Below are 20,123 nucleotides of genomic sequence, written 5' to 3'. Positions count from 1 at the left end.
GAATGTTTTATTATAAGAATTAAAGTTCAATATTTTTGTATATATTAATAAATAATTTGTCTATTCAAAGGTGTATAATATGTACACATTGTAAACATTTTAACTGCGAGCTATTTTAAATAGGTAGGCATAGCCGCATAGGTACTTTAATATATTATTGATAAATGATAATGAATTAATGAACAATATTAATAACGAGATCTTTCGTGGATATGCGAAATTAGAAAAATAATTTTTTTTAGAATTTTGAAAACGTCAATGTGTGTGAAAATGGCTATATATTTTGATATATTGACATGGTCGACGAGTGTCACGGTTTTTTATAGTAGTTACTGGTTAGTCTTGTTAGTGTTAGAGCTGTTAGTAGTGAATGGTGAGTGGTGATGATTACTAAGTACTGACTAACAACTGCTGAATGTTGAATAATAAAATGATGTCTGAGGATTAAAGAGTTAAAAGCGTCTACGGCGGTGATTCGTTTGACGGTGTGGCCAGCAGCCGGAAAACGTGTTGGCGACACTGTAATGGAAAGTTTATTTTTAAGCCAATCATATGAGCGTTTCGTTTTGACAATAGCCCATTAGTTTGTTTCTTACTGCCGTCGACCGAAGGTCAGTGGATGTTCGTCCGCACTCCGTAGCAGTATAGATCTGTGTTCTGGTACGCGTTTCGCGATAATTGTTGCTCCCGTGGTGTCCGTCGTTACCGTGTATCCCCCGTTCTGCCGATGACGTCCATTGCAGCCGGTCTCCGACCATTTGCGTTTCACACGCGCCTAAACAGGACCGTCGTTAACGCGTCACGTTAGATCGATATACGGCGTTAAGAGAGCGACCGCCGCCTCAGTACACGGCCGTCGCAGTCGCCGCCACCTCCTTCACCTGTACATGATCATAGCAAAAACTTGTGACAAGGAGCGCACATTGTGTGTGCCGATTATCGGTGAGTAGTACAACGATGTTTTTTGAGGTGCCGTTGGTGTTCTTTTTCCAGATACTTTAAAAGGGGCACACGTATGACGACGGGGCGCCAGTTATTGTCACGTACGTCGTCAACGTCAACGGGTTACAAGTCATAACGAACCGGGCTCAGACGTTAATTCGATGACCCAGTTTATGTTAAAGTTAGGCCCTTTGCGCGAGACGTCAGGGAAATCCAATATTATAGTTCAGTCGTGAGATATTATCATGTCCTAAATACGCTGTATGCGTATTGTGTGTGTGTGTGTGTTTGTGTATGTGTGAGTGTATATAATTGTTATACTATATTACTGGCCCGTGATAACAGTCACGGACAGGAAAGTGAGTGATAACGTGGTATAGGTGGCCCGCCACGGTTGCCGTCGACCGTCGTAGTCGTATACTTACGGCGTATTATTACTAGTTAACGACCCCTTGGCTAGGGTATCCGTTGATTCATGACTACCGAGGTTTATGTTTCTATTCTCACATCTATTTCCGTCTTTCGAACTGTATTTTCATCGGATATCCTGTCTACTCGTACCGTCGTCTCATCGATATAATCGCGCGATTGATATCTTTGAGGAATTGGGTTTCTTCCCTCTCCTTTCCCATACATCCCCTCTGTAATCAATATTTAATATAATATTAGTATAAATAACATAGAAGTGTTGTCAAAAATGTGTGTGTGTGTGTAGGGAGGGGGCATTTAAATTTAACTAAGAACATCAAGTCATGCTACATATTTATAATATTATTATAATAACTTGCTTTTTAATTGCATTTATCATTTTTTTTACATTATCATTTGGTGTGCTTGCCGTTTCTACCAAGTTTATTTTGTCACCTACATGTTTTAAATTAAACTTCTTTAAAATACACCTCTCCTAATGTTTTTCTTCAGTTTTCACATTTTGTAAGATTTTCTTATCACATTAGTAAAAGACTGGCAGCTGTACTAAAATGATATATTTTATAACTGTATATTGTTTCTTTTTATGAACACAAACAGAAATACCCAAAGACCTGCACTCTGTCATTGTAATAGTAAATTGTGTTCGGCTTCAATTTTACTGCTAACAGTGATATGTGCAGACCTTAAACATTTAGATCATCATATTGATTTTGACAATTATGTTTAATATCACTGTGTAATATTTAAATCAGTTTCCATTATGGATATAGGTGCATTAACTCTCTATGCACCTATATTAGGTTTGGACAGTTAAACAAATGATTTTATTTTAAGTAGATTCTGGGGTTTGAGATTACTTTTAAATAAATACTTAATAATATAGGTAGATATTAAATGTTTATATTATAATATTTTGTCAAATTGTACCTATTATTAAAGAAGTTAATATTTCTTATTAGCAGGCGATTTTTAAAGTTTCTAAGGTGTCTGCTATAAGGATATTTTCACTATGTTATTTAACTTATTTTTAATATACTTAAACCTTGATTTAAACTAATAACAAATTCTTAAGTGTACCTAACATTTTATTAGGTATAATATTTATTCATTTATTGATTATTTATTTTTAGGGTTTTGATATTAATATGCTTATTATATTTTATTTTTCAGGAATTTAGCCTCAAATATAGCAGGCCTATTACATCATTTACCTGAATGATTCTCTGCTTGATGGATCAACGAGGTTTTGTGGATTTATTTCCCATAGTTTTGTATGTAAATGGATAATTTTAACATACCATTGCTGAAGGCGAGTGAAATGGATAATAGTAATAATTGTTTTATCAGTGATCCATCTCTATTTTCCCATTTGGAAATAGACCAAGATCATGAATGTCTTAAACAGTTTTTATTGGATCAAGATAAAACAACTCATCATCCACCACTACATGTTCAAAATTTTGATCCACTATCATACAATAACATGTTGCATCCTAATAATAACATGATTCAAGATGTATATCGGAACCGATTAGATTCAAATCAGTTACTGAGTCAGGGTTTTAACAAGGATAATTCAAATTTTATGAATGATTCTTATGGTGGTTATACTGTACTAACACCAAATCCTTCACCTATGGCTTTTAATTACAACCCTCAACCATTAACTTCAAACTTTAATTCAATGGACACAAGTTCTTCGGTCTTACCACTTCCTGGCTTTGATCCTAACACAATGTCAAATCATGTGGATACCTTTATACCTTCAGTTAATACAGGACCACCAACCTTGCCTGATTTTAATAATAGACAAATTAGAACTGATCAGTATTCTCCTGGTATATCTCCAACTATTGCTAGTTTTCCTACACCTGTTAGCGTGTCTGACAGTCCAGGTGCTGGAGCTCTTAGTGCATCACCTATGTGTAATGGAGAAAATTCTAGTTTAAGTGACAGTGTTATTAGTCCTGCTACCACTCAAAGAACTGGTAGTGAACGATCTGTAGAAACAAATCCACGATCAATTGAAAGTGTATCAAGTGATGTATGTTCACCTAGAGTTGATTTAGAATCTTTAATCATACAACCTCAACCTACTCCAATTATTACTAATGGAGAGGTTACTAAGACTTTAATTATTCCACCAACACTTGTACCGAAATCTACAACTATCAAAGGTGTTACATTAACTAAATCTGGAAAACCTCGCAAACGACGTTCAGCTCCCAAAGACAAACCAGTTAAGCCCAAAAAACCACCTGCAGGCTCAATGTATCATAGTGAAATTGCTGAAAATGGTGGTATTAAATTAAAAATATCATTAACTGCTATGCCTCAAAAAAAGAAACGAAAAAGTAGGAAGAAAGTAGATGAAAGTAAAACAATGCAATGTGATGAACCAGCTGAACAAAGTGTATGGGGTTATCAATTACCTGAACCTATACTATTTGAAATTTTTCGTTTAGCAACTAAAGATGAAGGATGCATTCCGTTTCTTGTCAGGTAAAAAAAAATAATTTATTTAAACTTTGGCCAAATTAATCTAAACTTATGATAAATTTCTATTTTTCAGAGTGTCTCAGGTTTGTAGGTTTTGGCGTATAGTTGCATCTGATCCACTACTTTGGACTAATATTGATCTAGCAGGGCGATGGGTTTCAAAAAATCCTATAAGAAATGATATCAATTTTAGATGGCTTTGTGAAAACAGACTTGCCAGAGTACAGGAACTCAATTTAGGTAAATACATTAAATTTAATTAATTATTCTGATTAGTTATAACATTTATTTTAAAATGTTTTAGGTGGTTGGCAATTTACTGGCATTCCTGTAATACTAGATAAAATTAGCACCTCGTGTTTAGATCTACGAGGATTGAGTTTAACAGGTTGGGAAGGTCTTAGTTTGGATAATGTTCGGTTTATCATCACCAATTGTCACAAACTGGAACGAATAGATTTATCAGGAATAAATGTAAGAAATTTAATCATATTTAATTAAAAAAATATGTATACATGTATACATATTTAATTAAAAAAATATGTATACATGTATACATATATAAATGTATGTGTTTTATCCAATAATTATGTTTGATATTTATTTATAAATATTATTTGAAATTAATATGTGTATTTTCTACTTAATGAATCTTTAAAAATTATAATGAAATTTATAATTTTTCTTTTAAGAAAATACACTTGCATGTATTGTTTCTGTAATACAAATGCACATTATAACAAATATTACTTTTACAGTAATCCATTTTTCTATGTTTATTTTAAAATTATGAGTGAAGTGGCCTTTTAAAAATAAAAGGTTTTTTTAGAGATCATTGTTAGATCATCTCAAATGATTTTATTAATGTTTTAATTTTGATGCTAAAAATTTTAAAGTTTACGAACAAATGAATATCTTACAATACTCATAATATGCTTCTTAATTAAAATTTTATGAAATAACTTGAATAATAATCTTACCTTCATATTTTATTATAAGTCAAAATTTACTCTAATTTTAAAACAATAATAAAATGAATCGTAAACACATAATTTTCAATGTAATAAGATAGAGCCAATATATTTGGGTGACCTCTTACATGAAATTAATTTTAGTTCATATTATATTTTAATATCATATTAATTATAATACAATACATATACTCAGTCTAAAAATAGGATAATCAATCGGTCAACCGATGTTTGTCCATTTCTGTGAATTTTCCACTAACAACCCCTACTGTTGGGAAGTCTGTTGTTCTTCATCGAACATTATGGTCACAATATGTTGTAACTGTATGAGTGTACGTTGTGCTTTACGTTAGTCGTAAACGTTTGTATGTTGTCTTTGAGAATCATTGACTAGCAAGGTGAGGGGAAATTTGGCTTTGCTATTGATGGGAACGGCCAGTCAATATGCTCAAAAAATGATTATTCTCTTGTGACACAGAGTATAGAATTAAGAATTTAATTAATGGTTTTTAAATATTTTATAATATTATTAATTAATTTTTTTATTTGTAGTAAAAGGCAAATAATATAATATTAAAAGCAAACATTTTTTTCTTTAAAGTTGAAAATTTTTGGGAGATACCTACAGGTTTTATACATAAACTTGTTAGTTTTATAGTGAGTGTGTGTTTAATTAAAAAATAATAATAATGATGATGTGTTTTTTTTTTATCATTATTCATTATCATTGATATTACAATATATATAATATACACAATTTATAACAGAACATGTATAATTAAATCTAAATTAAAAATATGCATGTGTATCAGTTCAGTATTTCACTCATTGCAAATACAGTAAGAGTATATTATATTAAGTTTTCATGTTTAAATTACCTTATCCGCCCCGCCTCAATAAAAAAAATTATCCATTTTATATATTATTTTTAAAGATTTTTATATTTATATGTATAATATCACTACGTAAACGGATACATTTTATAATCAAAAGATTAAATATATATCTAATTGAAATACAGGGGCGACGTAATGAACTTCCACATTTCAAACAATTATTAATGTGTTAACATATCAATTAATTTAGAGCAGTTTACCTTGTTAGATTAGAAAATTCATAAGGTGTTTAGTCATTACCATGCCGTGGTCCAGTGAGCAATGTGGTTTTGTTGAGACATTTTTCAAAAACATTTTTTATCAATATTTTTTTCTATATTATATTGTTGTTTTTAAATTCAGGGTCCATTCATAAACCCTGTATTTGTGTGTGTGTAAAATATATTTATATAATTAATTTTTAGTTATAGTTAATGGTTCTATAACTACCATAGATTTTTAATTAAACTATGATTTGAATTAATACAAATTAAATATTGTTTTATTTTTAATGTTCTAAGTAGTGTTGTTAGACATGAGTTTAATATATTTTTGAATCTTTTTTAATACATTTATTTAGGCTCAACATAGCAGTGGTAAAAGTGGAGTTTGTTTAAACTCTCTGATGTTCCTGACAAAACATATGGGCCAAAGATTGACACACTTAAATTTGGCCGATAATCGTCTTTCGGGGATAACTCAATTAGTCAATTCTTTAGCTGTAAGTATTTTAAATGTATTTGATTTATAGCTTTTCACAGTTATTTATTTATTTAAACTTACTAGTTTATTGGTCTTCTTAAAGATTAGGTTTGAAAAATTATTAGAAATATTTAATAATATAGTAGTATCTAAGATCTTGTCAAAGACTAATAAATTATATTATTTGAATATTATTCTATGCAATTCTCATAGTCATTATCGTTTTGAATTTGTAATATCATTGATTCCCAAATTTTTTTGATTCATGCATCCCCAAAAATAAATTAATTAATCTTGTTTACTTTGAATAAATGAAACATTTTTTTATTAGTGTACAGTTATACAATATCAATATTTATCTCGCACCTTCCCTGTTAAGTGCTTGCATCTCCCAAGGCTATTTCATAGTTTGAAAACCATTGTTTTTTACAATAAAATTAATTAATTTTTTTTGAATAGCTATAGTTCCAATTTAAAAGTACAAAGCTCTCTTATATTATAAACAATTAAACTCACTAATAAAATTTTTTGTTTACCAACTTTTATTGAATTTTCTTTTTCATATTAATATTGAAAGTTTATACATTTAGTACATGGTTTCTTATTTCAGACCCACTGCCCAAATCTTCAATCGTTGGATTTGACTAAAGTCCGTATGGTTGGTAATACAGGACATCTTCATATTGAACGTTTACAAGAAGGATGTCCTAAATTGCGTGTATTACGAATGTCCACTAGCCAACTATGTCTAAGTAATGTTCCATTAAATGAACAAGCCTTATCTCCGGGTTTTCCACTTCTGGAAGAATTAAGTGTTGCCACAATTTCTAATGATCTAAATGTCTCTGGACAACCATTTATTGATGATCAAGCTCTTGAGAGGATATTAAAAACATCACATAAATTGTATGTGCTTGATGTTAGAGGATGTTCTAAAGTAACAGATTCAAGTCTAGTAAGGATACCTGCATGGGATTTGACTCATCTATATTTATCAGGTAAATTTTTATTCATTTAATTATTTAGCTGTGTTTCTTTCTATTATGTAAATTTTTATTTGTTTTTACTAAGGATCTTATGTTACTCGAGTATCGGATTCTGGTCTTGATCTTATATGTAAAAAGTGGAGTCATAGTCTTGTAGAAATTGATCTCTCATGGTCAATCAACACTTTAATTCTGGACACAGCTGTTTTTGCAATTTCAGAACAAGGAGAAAAATCTATGCTTAGGTACCTTTTATCACTTGTTTTTAAATTGTAAAATATAAATTTATACATGAACATTTATTTATTTTTAGAAAAATGGATCTTACTGGTTCTTCTGTTAGTCTTGATCCAGTAAAAGCTATATTAAATAACTGTCACCGTCTTAGCGCCTTGAACTTAGCATCCTGCCGAGGCTTACCTAGAGGTATCAAACGGCTATACAAAGGTCACTCATTGACTGAATTACGAGCACAGCTTAATAAACCTGATTCATCTCAAGAATCTGAAGATGGAGGCGGCTAGATTTAAAATTAAGGTACCTTCCATTTCTTTTTTTACTGTTTTTATTTATTTATTATTTTTTTTTATTACTTTTTTACATGTTATGTTTAAACAATTGAAAGATTGTTGTTCAATGTGATAGTTATAAATTTACTTTAATATTATTATTATTATTTTTTTTTTTTTTATATTATTATTAATTATTCTGCCCGATATATTAAGTAATAGTACAAATTAAAAAGATAACATTTTTCATATTATTTTTCTCTAAGAAGAAATTTAAACAAAACGTAATATTATCGTATATTGATATCCTTTTTTGTTGATTTGTCCACTGTAATTTTATTTAATGTTATAGATTTTATTTCAAAACCATTAGATGTATTATAATTATAAAGTTGATTACATGTTTTTATATATATTTCTAAAAAAAATAAGTCAATTACAATGTATGGCTTTTGGATGCTATCTAACCTATTTTGTCAAAGAATAAATAAATTTGTTTGTAGATTTGTACTTTGTCTGGTTTTAGAAATCAAGTCCTTTTAAGTGATTATGTGAGTTATCTCAACCATATACAAACAGTATTATTTCTTCATTGTTAAATCAATAGCTAATACTTATTTATATTTGGGTTTACCATAAATATAATAATTGGGGTCGTTCACATAAATATATTACACATTATGTGCCATTCAAATATTGACTTTTTAATAATGATTTTATCATTTGATTTCTATTGTGAAGATAAACTGTTTTTAAACATAAAATTAACTGAATAAATATTTCTTAGAAAAAAATGTTAAACATACATAATTCTTTTAAACTTATTTAAATTAAAAGCTTTTTTTATATTTTTAGATACTACCTATTTTATTTTTATTTTGACAAATTTGCAGAGATGATCCACTGATTGTAAAAACAGTTTTTTAATAAAATTATAATTAAATAAATAAATAATTTTAGTAAATAAGAAATATATTCCAACATTTTATAAAAATTAAATTATTAATTTTGTTGAATATATACTTGGAAATAACTAATAATTTAAAACTAAACAAATTAACTAGAAAGCATGTATCAAGTTGACTTGTGTGTGGCCTACATGCTTGTAAGTTTTTTTTATCAGTGATATCAATGTATGATATATTTAAGGTTTAAGACGGCATTACCATTCCTACATTTTTTAAGACATTTTTTTCTTTTACTATTATTATTTAATGAAAGTTGAGTATAATTAATAATAAATCTTCTAAAATATAATTTTTATTTTTACTTATTAATTCTATATTTTTGTAACTAAACAAAAATGTGTTTTTATAAGCAAAAGCTTTTTTAAGTAATCACAAGTACTTTTAAATGTGCACACAAACCCAGAAACCATAACTATACATTATTTTCTAAGTTGAATAAGTTCTAGTTAATCTAATTCTTTTTGTAAATATTTTCTAATGTTTGTTATAACTGACTAGTTACCTTTACCTTCAATTTTAGTATTTATGTTTTTAAAAGAAATTATTATTTCTAAATTGCTCCCTAAAGCACATTTAAAAGATTTAAATTATTAGGTTATATAATTTGTAATTATATAGCATAAACACATATATTCTATTTGGGAATTAATGTTTTTGTAGAGTAATTTCTCACATTTATTTATCTCTGTTATTATTTTTTATCAAATAGTGGCAAATAAATAAAAAATATATTATCATAAATTCATAACCATGTAAATACCATAAATAGACAGATTTCTTACATTTTGCAGTTATATAATTTAAACATTTTCTTTTTCCCCTCCAAAATAAGTATATAGTTTATGCTTACTAACCTCAACTAATATTTTAACATTTATATATTGTTTAGCCATAGGTGCACATTTTAATTTACAAATATCTTATGATTACACAATTACATATACAATTTAATATTAAATATTATTTAACATAATAAACATAATGTTAAAAATTTAGTAAGTTCCATTTAAAAAACAAAATATTAATTTTGATAAATAAATTAATTAATTCATTAGCTATGAAAGTTTTAAATTTATTTTTTTTATACAATTAAGATTTAAAAAATGTTTATATTATTCAATGTAAAAATTAATTTCCCAGTATTGCAATCATAAATTTATACATGTCTAATTATTTTATATTTCATTCGATTAAATGGACTATATATATATGTACGGATAAACAGTGTTTTTTTTTTTTTTTATTATTCCACAAAAAACATTAACTCTAAATAGAATTCATTAATGATTACAAATTATTGTGTTATTGCTACCAATTACCGATATTTTCTTTAAAATTTTAAATAAGTATCAAACTTATTATAGTCATTATTGTTATTCTTTAACTAATAAATCTCTGTATGAATGGAAATCTTGTGTAATTATTATTCTTCAAAATTCTGTCTTTCGTAAAAAATTAAAAATTAAAATTAGCATCTAATTGAATGTTATTTAAAGGATTATTTGAGATTTTGAGTATTATTTTTCCTTTATTTAAAACATAACTGTAACTACATTTACGTCTGGGGCCAAATCATTTTCACGTCTTCTACTCTAAACTATTATCTGGTAAATAAAAAGCCATTCTTAATTATTTCATTTCTATCTATAATGCCACAAAATTTGTGTAAATTATAATGTTTTATTTGTTTGTTAAGATAGTTGAATTATGTTGTTTTTTATTATTATTATTTTTAATTTAATTTTTTTATAATATAAATATATACATATATCTTATTATTGCTGTACATAACAAAGAATGTTCTAATATAGATTATTATATTTTGTCCATAAAAATGTAAAATATATATTGTTGAGACTGTAAAGACGTATGTAAATGTATTGTTTATACATATAAATAAAAATTTAAAATATACACAAATACTTGGATTTTTAAAATCATTAATTGTGGTGGTTTTACACACATTATCTACAAAATTCCAATTTCTTGCCTACATTATTTGATTTTTATCTGTAGATATAATGTACAGCGGTGTTTTAAAACTTTTATTGGTTGCAGTAATTATTTTAATAAAAATTAATAAATATAATAAAATACTCACTTGAAAGCTTATAATTAAATAATATTTTGTCATAAACTTAACTTTAATTGATGAAATATTATACACCAATTTATATTGCACTGGATGTTATTAATAATTTTCTATGAATTACATTTACATGTACAATTTTTAAATACATTATGATCACACTTTGATCTAATTGTTAAAATAACTACAAATTGATACTATAATTTAAATTAATACAGTGGGCAATAGATTGAATTGGTGTCTTTGTTAGATATAAGTGAAAACCATTATGTTGTATAGATTTTCTAAACCCATGTATTGTATTATTTATTGTTAGGTTGAATATATCATTAGGATTTTTATGTTGTTATATTTTAAAAATCCAACCATTTTGATTTGGCTTATAAAAATTATTATGTTTTTCTTTATGTATAAATAAATAAATTAGCATCATAATAATTTTTCTGCTATGTTAGAATTATTATGAAATTGATTTTGTGAAAAAAAGTCGCTCTCTATTTGAAAAAAATTGTTATTTGGATATAATATAATTATAAAGTATAATTAATAAAGTATTTTGTCAGTTATTTATTTTTATAACCTTAATATACATGTATATATTCCTTGGTTTAATCAATATATATATTCATTAGTTGTTAAACTAAAAAATGAAATAAATATAAGAATAGAAGAAAAATATTCTAATTTAAGATGAATAATTGTATTAATCATCATTTAAATAGATAGTACAATAGTAATATAATTACTTTTCAATATTATTTATGCTAGTATAGTACATTCTGAGGTGTTAGTTTTTATATTATATTCGATCAACATACTATTATGAATATCAAAGTAGTAAACTTGAAATTTGAAAAAAAAGTGTTTGTTAGTTACTATTTTACTAACTAATAATTAATTTTTTACAAATATGAGTAGGATCATTTTTATAATACCCAAATACTAACGCAGATAAGTATTTTATTTATTATATAAGAAAGAATTGGACTGTTGATTGGATAAAAATTAATAATTAGTATTAAGTGTTTTTCAATAATAGATTAGTACATTTCTTATAATATTACTTCCAATCAATCCTTTACATTTTTTGAAATGCACAGTTTAAATTTCAAACCATAGTTTCTCAACCTTTTGATGTTCATGCAATCATGGCCTCTCACTGCTACAAAATTGAAGTATGATTAATATAGATTACATACTTATACATACAAACTATACTTATATGTTATTACTTATGTTGGTTATTTAATGAATTAATTTGTAGGAGAAATATATTTTAAATTTTTATTATCTAGCATTCTAGAAATAAAACTTATGTACAATGTATATACTATTTAGTATATTAGTATATAATTTATATTAATGTTTATAACTCAATAGCATTCTCTAAATTATTAAATATAACATAACTACTTAATGAAGCCAGATCAAATAAATATTATCAAAAATAACATTTTCATGTTTTGTGGCTTTTTTTTTTTAAATGTTCACGTCGAATTCTATTGATTTAAACCATGTGTATAAATTATATAATAATATATAAATATAATTAGTATCTAATTATACATTTTATATATTACTTTTCAATTGAACAAATAGATTTTTAAATTTATATTTTTAACTTCTGTGCAAATTTCTATGAAAAAAATTAATTTAAGACCGAATAATAGGACTACCGACTTGAAACCTTCACTGTTAGATTGCAAATGTTCCTGGCTGCCATCCCTGCTAGTTTCGTGTAAAAATACGAAAAACCCTGTAGGCACCGAGCTGACGGCTGTAAGTTGGCCGTGCACCGTGGAATCACCGGGAACTGTGCAAATTTCTATGAAAAAGATTAATTTAAGACCGAATAATAGGACTACCGACTTGAAACCTTCACTGTTTCATTTCAAATGTACCTGGCTACCATCCCTGCTAGTTTCGTGTAAAAATACTGAAAACCCTGTGTACACTGAACACAGCCAGGAACATTTGCAATGAAACAGTGAAGGTTTCAAGTCGGTAGTCCTATTATTCGGTCTTTAATTAATTTTTGAAATCAAAATTTGCACAACCTCCCGGGTGATTATAGGGCGATCGGCCACACTCCAGCCGTCAGCTCAGTGCATAAAGGGTATTTGATAACAAGGATTCTTAAAACATTTAAATCTACCGTGAAGAGTTTTTCTGTTATCAAACTACAACCATTTTTTAAAAACCCATTAAAAAGTTGTTAACTTACTTATTTTTAATAGTTGAAACTGGTATATGTCAATCAATAATGTAAGTTATACATATGTGCTGTATATTTACTTCTGAATTAATAAATACTTCACAGATTAATAATATTTACTTGTGATGATGGTTCATGAAATATACTATATATATTATTAGGTACGTGTATAACACTGTCACATTGATCATCACTTCATTTTTATTGATATTTATATCAATTATATATTTGTTATTTAGTGTAAGCTACATGTGTCTTGGATCCAGATTTTTAGGTTTTAGGTCATTACTAGTCGTATACATAATACATAGATGAAGCTATGTGAAGGTTTAGCCCCTCATAAATACAGAGTGTATCACAATGATCTGAGTGATCTGATACATTAAAATGTAATTTTAATGTAAAATTGTCATATCTCTATGATACACAGTGTGTATTAAATTAATCACAATAAATATTTTCTTCAATAAAATTGGATAATAGTAGCTGTACTATGAGACTCTTTTAGGTTTTGTTAATACTTAATTTGTTATACCATTTAAAGAATGTCTTGTAGCAATTAATACTCATTATTTTTTTAATGTGAACCAACTATTTTTACTATACATTATTAAGCTAATCGATATTGATAATAAAGTTCTTATGTACATTTCAAAATTACAATAATCAGAGTTTTAATAAATACATTATCAAAGAAATAATAGTGTAATTAAATATAAATATTGATGTAAATTTATATTTATTTTAAGTCATTTTCAAATATACCAATGCCCAACTTAATAGAGGGGTGAAATGGATATATATAATTTTTTTTAATATTAATTTATATTTTAAATACCTAGAAAATAAAAATATGTGGTTGACATAAAAAGGAAAAAATTTTTGTGATTCTTCATATTTTTATACATTTTACAATATAAAACTATGGTTTGTAGGCTCATCGAGTGTAAATTTAGCTATTTGCTTAGTTTTACTACCCCTGTCCTATCATTATCATTTGACTTCAATATAATATTATGGCAACTGATTAAATTAAAAAAAATAAAATCTTTATCCTTATTCTTGTGTAGCTATATAATAGAACAGATCTTTCTATATCTCACATTGCTAACAGCTATTAAAGTTTTTGATTATTTTTTTTAAGCAAAGTTGTTCTAAATACCCTTTTTTATAGTATATCTACTGAGTTTTTTTTTTCATTTATCGCCAGGGGTGTTCCTGAACATATTTAAAGGAAGGGGTGGCTAAAAACTGTTTAAATGTTTAAATTAAATCATTGTAAAATTGATTTTTGTTTTAAGAGGATATCATGTTTTTCTATCTGTACGAGAGTGTTTCAGATGTTGTTTCTATTACATTTTATTAAATTATAATAATATTATGTACAATAATTTATACCTTTAATTACAAGTTACTTTATGTTTGTCTCCAATGTGCCAACAAGCATCTTGATTGACAAGTTATAGGGAGAAGTCAGGATCATCATTTGTTAACAATTAACCAATATACATATAATACATAAAATATATTACTAAATAAATTGTGAAATTTAATATAGTTAGACCAGTATGGTCTCTATAATAACCTTATAATTATAATAATGTTTGTCAGTGAAGGTTGATACAAGAACAACATATTGCTAATAACAAATTCAACATTAATATTGAGCAAATTTAAATTAACGGACTTGGTGTAAATAAATCTGGGTCTTCATCTTTATTTCCTTCTTCAGCATAGATTTCTAAATTTAAATGTTCACAGTCTATACTACGCAATGGTACTACTGCAGGTGATGTTATAATTGTATCCTTATTTTCACTAGGTATTAATGGAAATTCCTAAAAATTAAAACATTATATATTAAGTCAATTGATTTAAAGGTATTTTTCATTGAGTAAAAAGTGAAATTTACAAAAAAGTTTTCCATCATATATCGAATTAATATGTTGGTGAACTTAGGGATTAAGCTTACATTGTTTTAAAATATGATATTTTTATTTTATAATCTTTATACAATTTTCAAAAAAAAAAAAAAAAATCATTCAAAACTGTAATATTAATTTATTTTATGTTGTATTAATAGTGTTGCGGATTTGGAACCCATACACATATTGACATTGATAGAAATCGTTATTATTGATATAGTGATTTGCTGTTATATAAAAGCTAATTTACTAATGGAAAAATACTATAGTTGGTGACTCCTCTATCCAAAGCTAGCTAATGAAAACTTTATTAAAATTAATACAACATTGCACCAACAATTATAGCCATACTATGTTCATTGGACCACAACTAACTATAGTTTTCTTATGAAAATATTTTTTTTTTTTAACAAAAACTTAAATTTATTTATATAAGTTTCAAGCAAGTAGCAGTATCTTATAAATATATATTGATTTCTAAGATTTGATATGTATCATCTATACATATCTTATCATTTTTAGTTTTTACATTAATAAAAAGACTATTTAATTTAAGAAGCACACTCACTTATTACTCTAAAAAAATTCTTAAAAAAACTTTTATCTATTTCTTTTATGTAATATATAAACATTAAAAACCAATTCAATTAATATGTACATACTTCTGTATCCTTTTGAATTTCAATAGAGTTTGTTTCAGTAGTATGAATGTGAATCTGAAATGTACAACTTGTAGGTAAAGGTTTCAAGAGAGAATCACAAACAGTTAATTTTAAACAGAAAGCTCTCAACATTTGTTCTAACTTTACTAAATATGGATCTCTTATATTCCTTATTTTCAAAAAAATAAAAATAAATACATAAATTTAACATTATTATAATAAATATAACATAATAATAAATACTTACGAAAAATCTGATAAATCCAATTCAAGTTCAACATTACGAATGTTAAATACAAATCGTTCAACTATAACTCCAATTTTGTTATAAAAACATACATCCAATTTGCACAATTTTTTTAATTTCAATAGACTTTTTACAGCATTGAGTGTACTATTTATATAGGAATTTAACTCAGGATAAATAGAAACCTTGAAAATGTAATCTTTGATTTTTAATTTAACTAAATAGGTAATAACTTTTATTTCAAAATATTAAATCATATTATGATAAAATATTGAAATAGTATAAATAAATAAAATTAAATATCTTACATGCACAGGCACATTGTATTTTTTCTTTAGTTCAAAAATACCTTCAGGATATATTTTTCTTGCATACAGTATGCAATGAATTGATACTTCTAGAAGTTCTAAAAGTACAGATACACTATCTACAACACAAAAGAAAGTTTTTAAATTTAATATTTGTAATTCAATACATACATATGATAGCTATGGACTTTTTTAAGTCAATAAAAGAACCTGTAATAAGCATGCCATATTAATAATAAAATTATTTATAATATTTTAATTAAGGTAAATCATACCTGAAAACTTTTCTTTACTCATTGCATTTTCTAATATTGTTATCGTATTAAAACATTAATAAAAACAATAAATTACAGAACAATGAAAATAAATGATTTTTCACAATTAATACTTAAAACATTGGCCATGTATAAGTATATATTTTATCAATTAATTAGTAATAATGTGAAAGCACAAAATTTTTAAATTAAATCTTCTTCGATCTTTAACATAATAACAATTAAAAAAATACAGTCTTAAAAAATTAAAGTTAAATACTATACAACAGCAGTTGTTAGTTGTTTGGTGAATCTTGATTTCACACCATAAACATGTTAACAACTATACATAAAGATGTCTTTAATCTTATCTAGAACTTAATCTCAATCTTTTTAAAATATATTAAATTTGTAAATAATATGACCACAACAATATAGATTATAGACTATAAATTAATAATATAGGTACCATGATATAATAAATAAAGTTTATTATATCACGTAATATACGTTTTTAAAGTATAATACTAACTAAATAGTATAAATAAAAAATAAATTAAACTAGTTTATTATCTATGATTGAGACAAATTTTTCATCTTGTGTTTTTTATGTATGATAATATTATCATTATTCTTGTATTATTTTATTTTATTTAAATTAAATGATTTCATTTATTCAATATTAGTATTCCACGAAATCTAAATATTATTCTAAATATTGTAGGGCTAAAATACTCGTCTGTATTTAAATTCTCATAGTATGCTGATTTATTATGGTAATCAACAATTTTGTGATAACACAAGTAGTTTCGAACATACCCATTTCATATTTATCTGGACAAATGGACAATGAACCTGATTATTGATAATATCGTATGTCAATTCCTAATCGAATAATAATTATTGTAAATTGTAATGTGCAAGTCTAACTTTTGACTTTTAAATCTTATTTCAGAAAGATAACACTTACATTTTTCCAGCCTTTATAATTTTAATCATCAAAAATTAAAAACAAAAGTTTAATGATATGAAATATTTTTAATAGTTTATTACTTTAAAGTATTTCTAAGTTATTATTTATTATTCAGTATTATATTTTTAAAATTAAATTTTTTCTATTAATTAATTATGGTATGTATATATATAATTTTTTTTAAGCACTTGGTAGTATTAGATATTTTTTTTAAATCAGCAGGTAGCTTAAATATATTTAATCGGTACTCTAAAATAACTAAAAAACTACTCAAATAATTACTTTTTGATTTTTCAAGTATGAAATTGCGCTCAGAATTCTATATTGATAAAATTCATAAACTTATTAGCCTCATATTTAATATATAAATTAATAAAATTTACAATATGTGCATACAGATTCAGTGGTATCATTGAATCCTATAAATAAAAAAAGCTTTAGTTATATTTTATAATTAACAAATGAATACTTAAGGGGCTGTACAATTTTATACTTATAAATCAATGGTATCTAATATTAGTATTATTAAAATACATTAAATACCTAAAGTGTATTATAAAATACTGTTGTTTTTTCATAACTATAGGAATAGTAAATTAATGTATAGCTAGTGCAACATTATTCTAAATATAGCACATTTATATAAAATAAAATAAATTACATTTTTATATTACATTATTAATTAATTCTGTTTCCTAATTAAATTATTTACTTAGTCATTTAATAGAGTTGAGGAAGAATCATTTAGCACTACTTTTGATATTGGCTCATTACCTAAACATTATGAATTTAATGAATTTATATCAGATGAAGATGCAGAATCAGATAGAGATGATTTACCACGACTTGTACTTATGGGCTTAAGAGGGTAAATTATTGTATACTTTGTTATAAATACTTTAATTAATATTTATCTAACTTTAAAGGAGTGGAAAAACTTCTATACAAAAAGTAGTATTTCAAAAAATGTCACCTAATGAGACTTTGTTTATTGGAAGTAATAATTCAATGCTAAAAGATGTTGTTAATAATTCAGCATTTGTGAATTTCCAAATTTGTGACTTTCCTGGTCACTTTGACTTTGCTGATTCTGAATATGATATACAATCTATACTTCAAGGATGCCAATCACTTGTATTTGTGATTGATGCTCAAGTAAGTATATTTTATAAAATTAATTAACGCAAATCAATATTTTTTATATATTTATTTATTTTAAGGATGCTATAGCTAGTGCACTTAATCGTTTACATTCAGTTGTAACAAAAGCCTACAAAATAAATAAGAATATAAAGTTTGAAGTTTTTATTCATAAAGTAGATGGACTTACAGAAGATACTAAAATGGAAACTCAACGAGAAATTCACCAAAGAGCTAATGATGACCTTGTAGATTCTGGTAGATTTTAGAAAATTAACCATAATTTTATTGTAAAAATTAACAGCAATATTTTTTAAAACATTCTAATTTTAGTGTAATGTTTTATAAATTCTTACCAAACACTGGTTTATTTTGTTTAGGAGATGAACAAAAAATATATATTAGTTTCCATTTGACATCAATATATGATCATAGCATATTTGAAGCATTTAGTAGAGTTGTGCAAAAAATGATTCCACATTATGCAACTCTTGAAAATTTTCTGAACATCATTATTCAGACATCCGGAATTGAAAAAGCCTTTTTATATGATGTAAAAACTAAAATATATGTTGCAACTGATTCATCACCAGTTGATATTCAAAGTTATGAACTTTGTTGTGACATGATTGACGTTGTCATAGACTTATCAAATATTTATGGGTAAATTGTTTAAGAATTATTAGTTATTACTAAAAAGTGTTTTTTTTATGTTAAGAATATTTATAGTTCGGGCGAAAACCCAGGATTAATGAACGATCCAGCTTTCGATGATCAAAGTTCAAGTCTAATTAAATTAAATAATGGTACCATTTTATATTTAAGAGAGGTATGCAGTTTTTTGGCACTTGTTTGCATATTAAGAGAAGATAACTTTGAAAAACAAAGTGAGTTACAAATCGTCAAACATTTTATCCTATTAAATATAAAAAGAAATTTTTTTATTTTTAAATTTCATTTTTTTTTCTAGGAATTATAGATTATAATTTTGTGATTTTACGTAAAGGTATACATAAACTTTTTGAATTAAAAGATAAAGAAAAAGAAAGCATTGAACCTAGAAATCCGCCATCATTTAATTGATCAATAATTTAACTAATTAATGTTTGAATATTATTTATTACTAAAGTTGTACTTTAATTCTAAGATATTATATAAATGTATTTTTAATTGTTTTTAAGTTATTTCAATGGAAAATTTAAAAAAATTAAAATAGTGACAAAGATATAAATTAATAAATCATTATTATACTTTTAAGTTACAGTATGTGTACATTATATTATTTACATCAATCATAATTTCATAAACAAATTTGTTATGTTAAAATAGAATATTTTTCCAGAAACACATTGATTATAAAATTAAATTATGCTTACTATATTGAAATAGTATAATATTATATGAAGGATATTCTTTTTTTTTTTTT

General features: G+C 25.6%; 3 protein-coding genes across 5 annotated transcripts; 2 read left to right on the top strand and 1 right to left on the bottom strand.

Annotated features, from left to right (window-relative positions):
* The first annotated feature begins 601 nt into the window (after nt 1-601).
* Nucleotides 602-8,700, top strand: LOC113549174 (F-box/LRR-repeat protein 6). The gene is made up of 8 exons (XM_026950355.1): nt 602-942; nt 2,545-3,876; nt 3,947-4,113; nt 4,178-4,347; nt 6,300-6,440; nt 7,032-7,419; nt 7,493-7,652; nt 7,721-8,700. Exons 2-8 carry the CDS (start codon nt 2,654-2,656, stop codon nt 7,929-7,931), a joined length of 2,460 nt encoding a protein of 819 aa, XP_026806156.1. The 5' UTR covers nt 602-942; nt 2,545-2,653; the 3' UTR covers nt 7,932-8,700.
* Nucleotides 8,701-14,698: 5,998 nt separating this feature from the next.
* LOC113548943 (mitotic spindle assembly checkpoint protein MAD2B) lies at nt 14,699-17,065 on the bottom strand. Its single transcript, XM_026950053.1, has 5 exons — nt 16,606-17,065; nt 16,331-16,449; nt 16,023-16,207; nt 15,776-15,944; nt 14,699-15,026 (listed from the first exon to the last, which is right to left on the bottom strand). Exons 1-5 carry the CDS (start codon nt 16,625-16,627, stop codon nt 14,862-14,864), a joined length of 660 nt encoding a protein of 219 aa, XP_026805854.1. The 5' UTR covers nt 16,628-17,065; the 3' UTR covers nt 14,699-14,861.
* A 191-nt stretch (nt 17,066-17,256) lies between these two features.
* On the top strand, nt 17,257-19,892 carry LOC113548189 (ras-related GTP-binding protein C). 3 transcript variants are annotated; one of them, XM_026948929.1, is made up of 7 exons: nt 17,257-17,457; nt 18,274-18,425; nt 18,484-18,712; nt 18,778-18,955; nt 19,078-19,360; nt 19,427-19,584; nt 19,668-19,892. In XM_026948929.1, the coding sequence occupies exons 1-7, from the start codon at nt 17,434-17,436 to the stop codon at nt 19,778-19,780; spliced, it is 1,137 nt and encodes a 378-aa protein (XP_026804730.1). In that variant the 5' UTR covers nt 17,257-17,433; the 3' UTR covers nt 19,781-19,892. The 3 variants fall into 3 exon arrangements, with proteins under 3 accessions (XP_026804730.1, XP_026804733.1, XP_026804731.1); XM_026948932.1 differs by having other exon boundaries at nt 17,342-17,360; XM_026948930.1 differs by lacking the exon at nt 17,257-17,457 and adding an exon at nt 17,511-17,715.
* The last annotated feature ends 231 nt before the right edge of the window (nt 19,893-20,123 follow it).

Source organism: Rhopalosiphum maidis, chromosome 1 (assembly GCF_003676215.2).
Source record: "Rhopalosiphum maidis isolate BTI-1 chromosome 1, ASM367621v3, whole genome shotgun sequence".
NCBI lineage: Eukaryota > Metazoa > Arthropoda > Insecta > Hemiptera > Aphididae > Rhopalosiphum > Rhopalosiphum maidis.
This window is presented reverse-complemented; position numbering and strand designations above follow the sequence as displayed.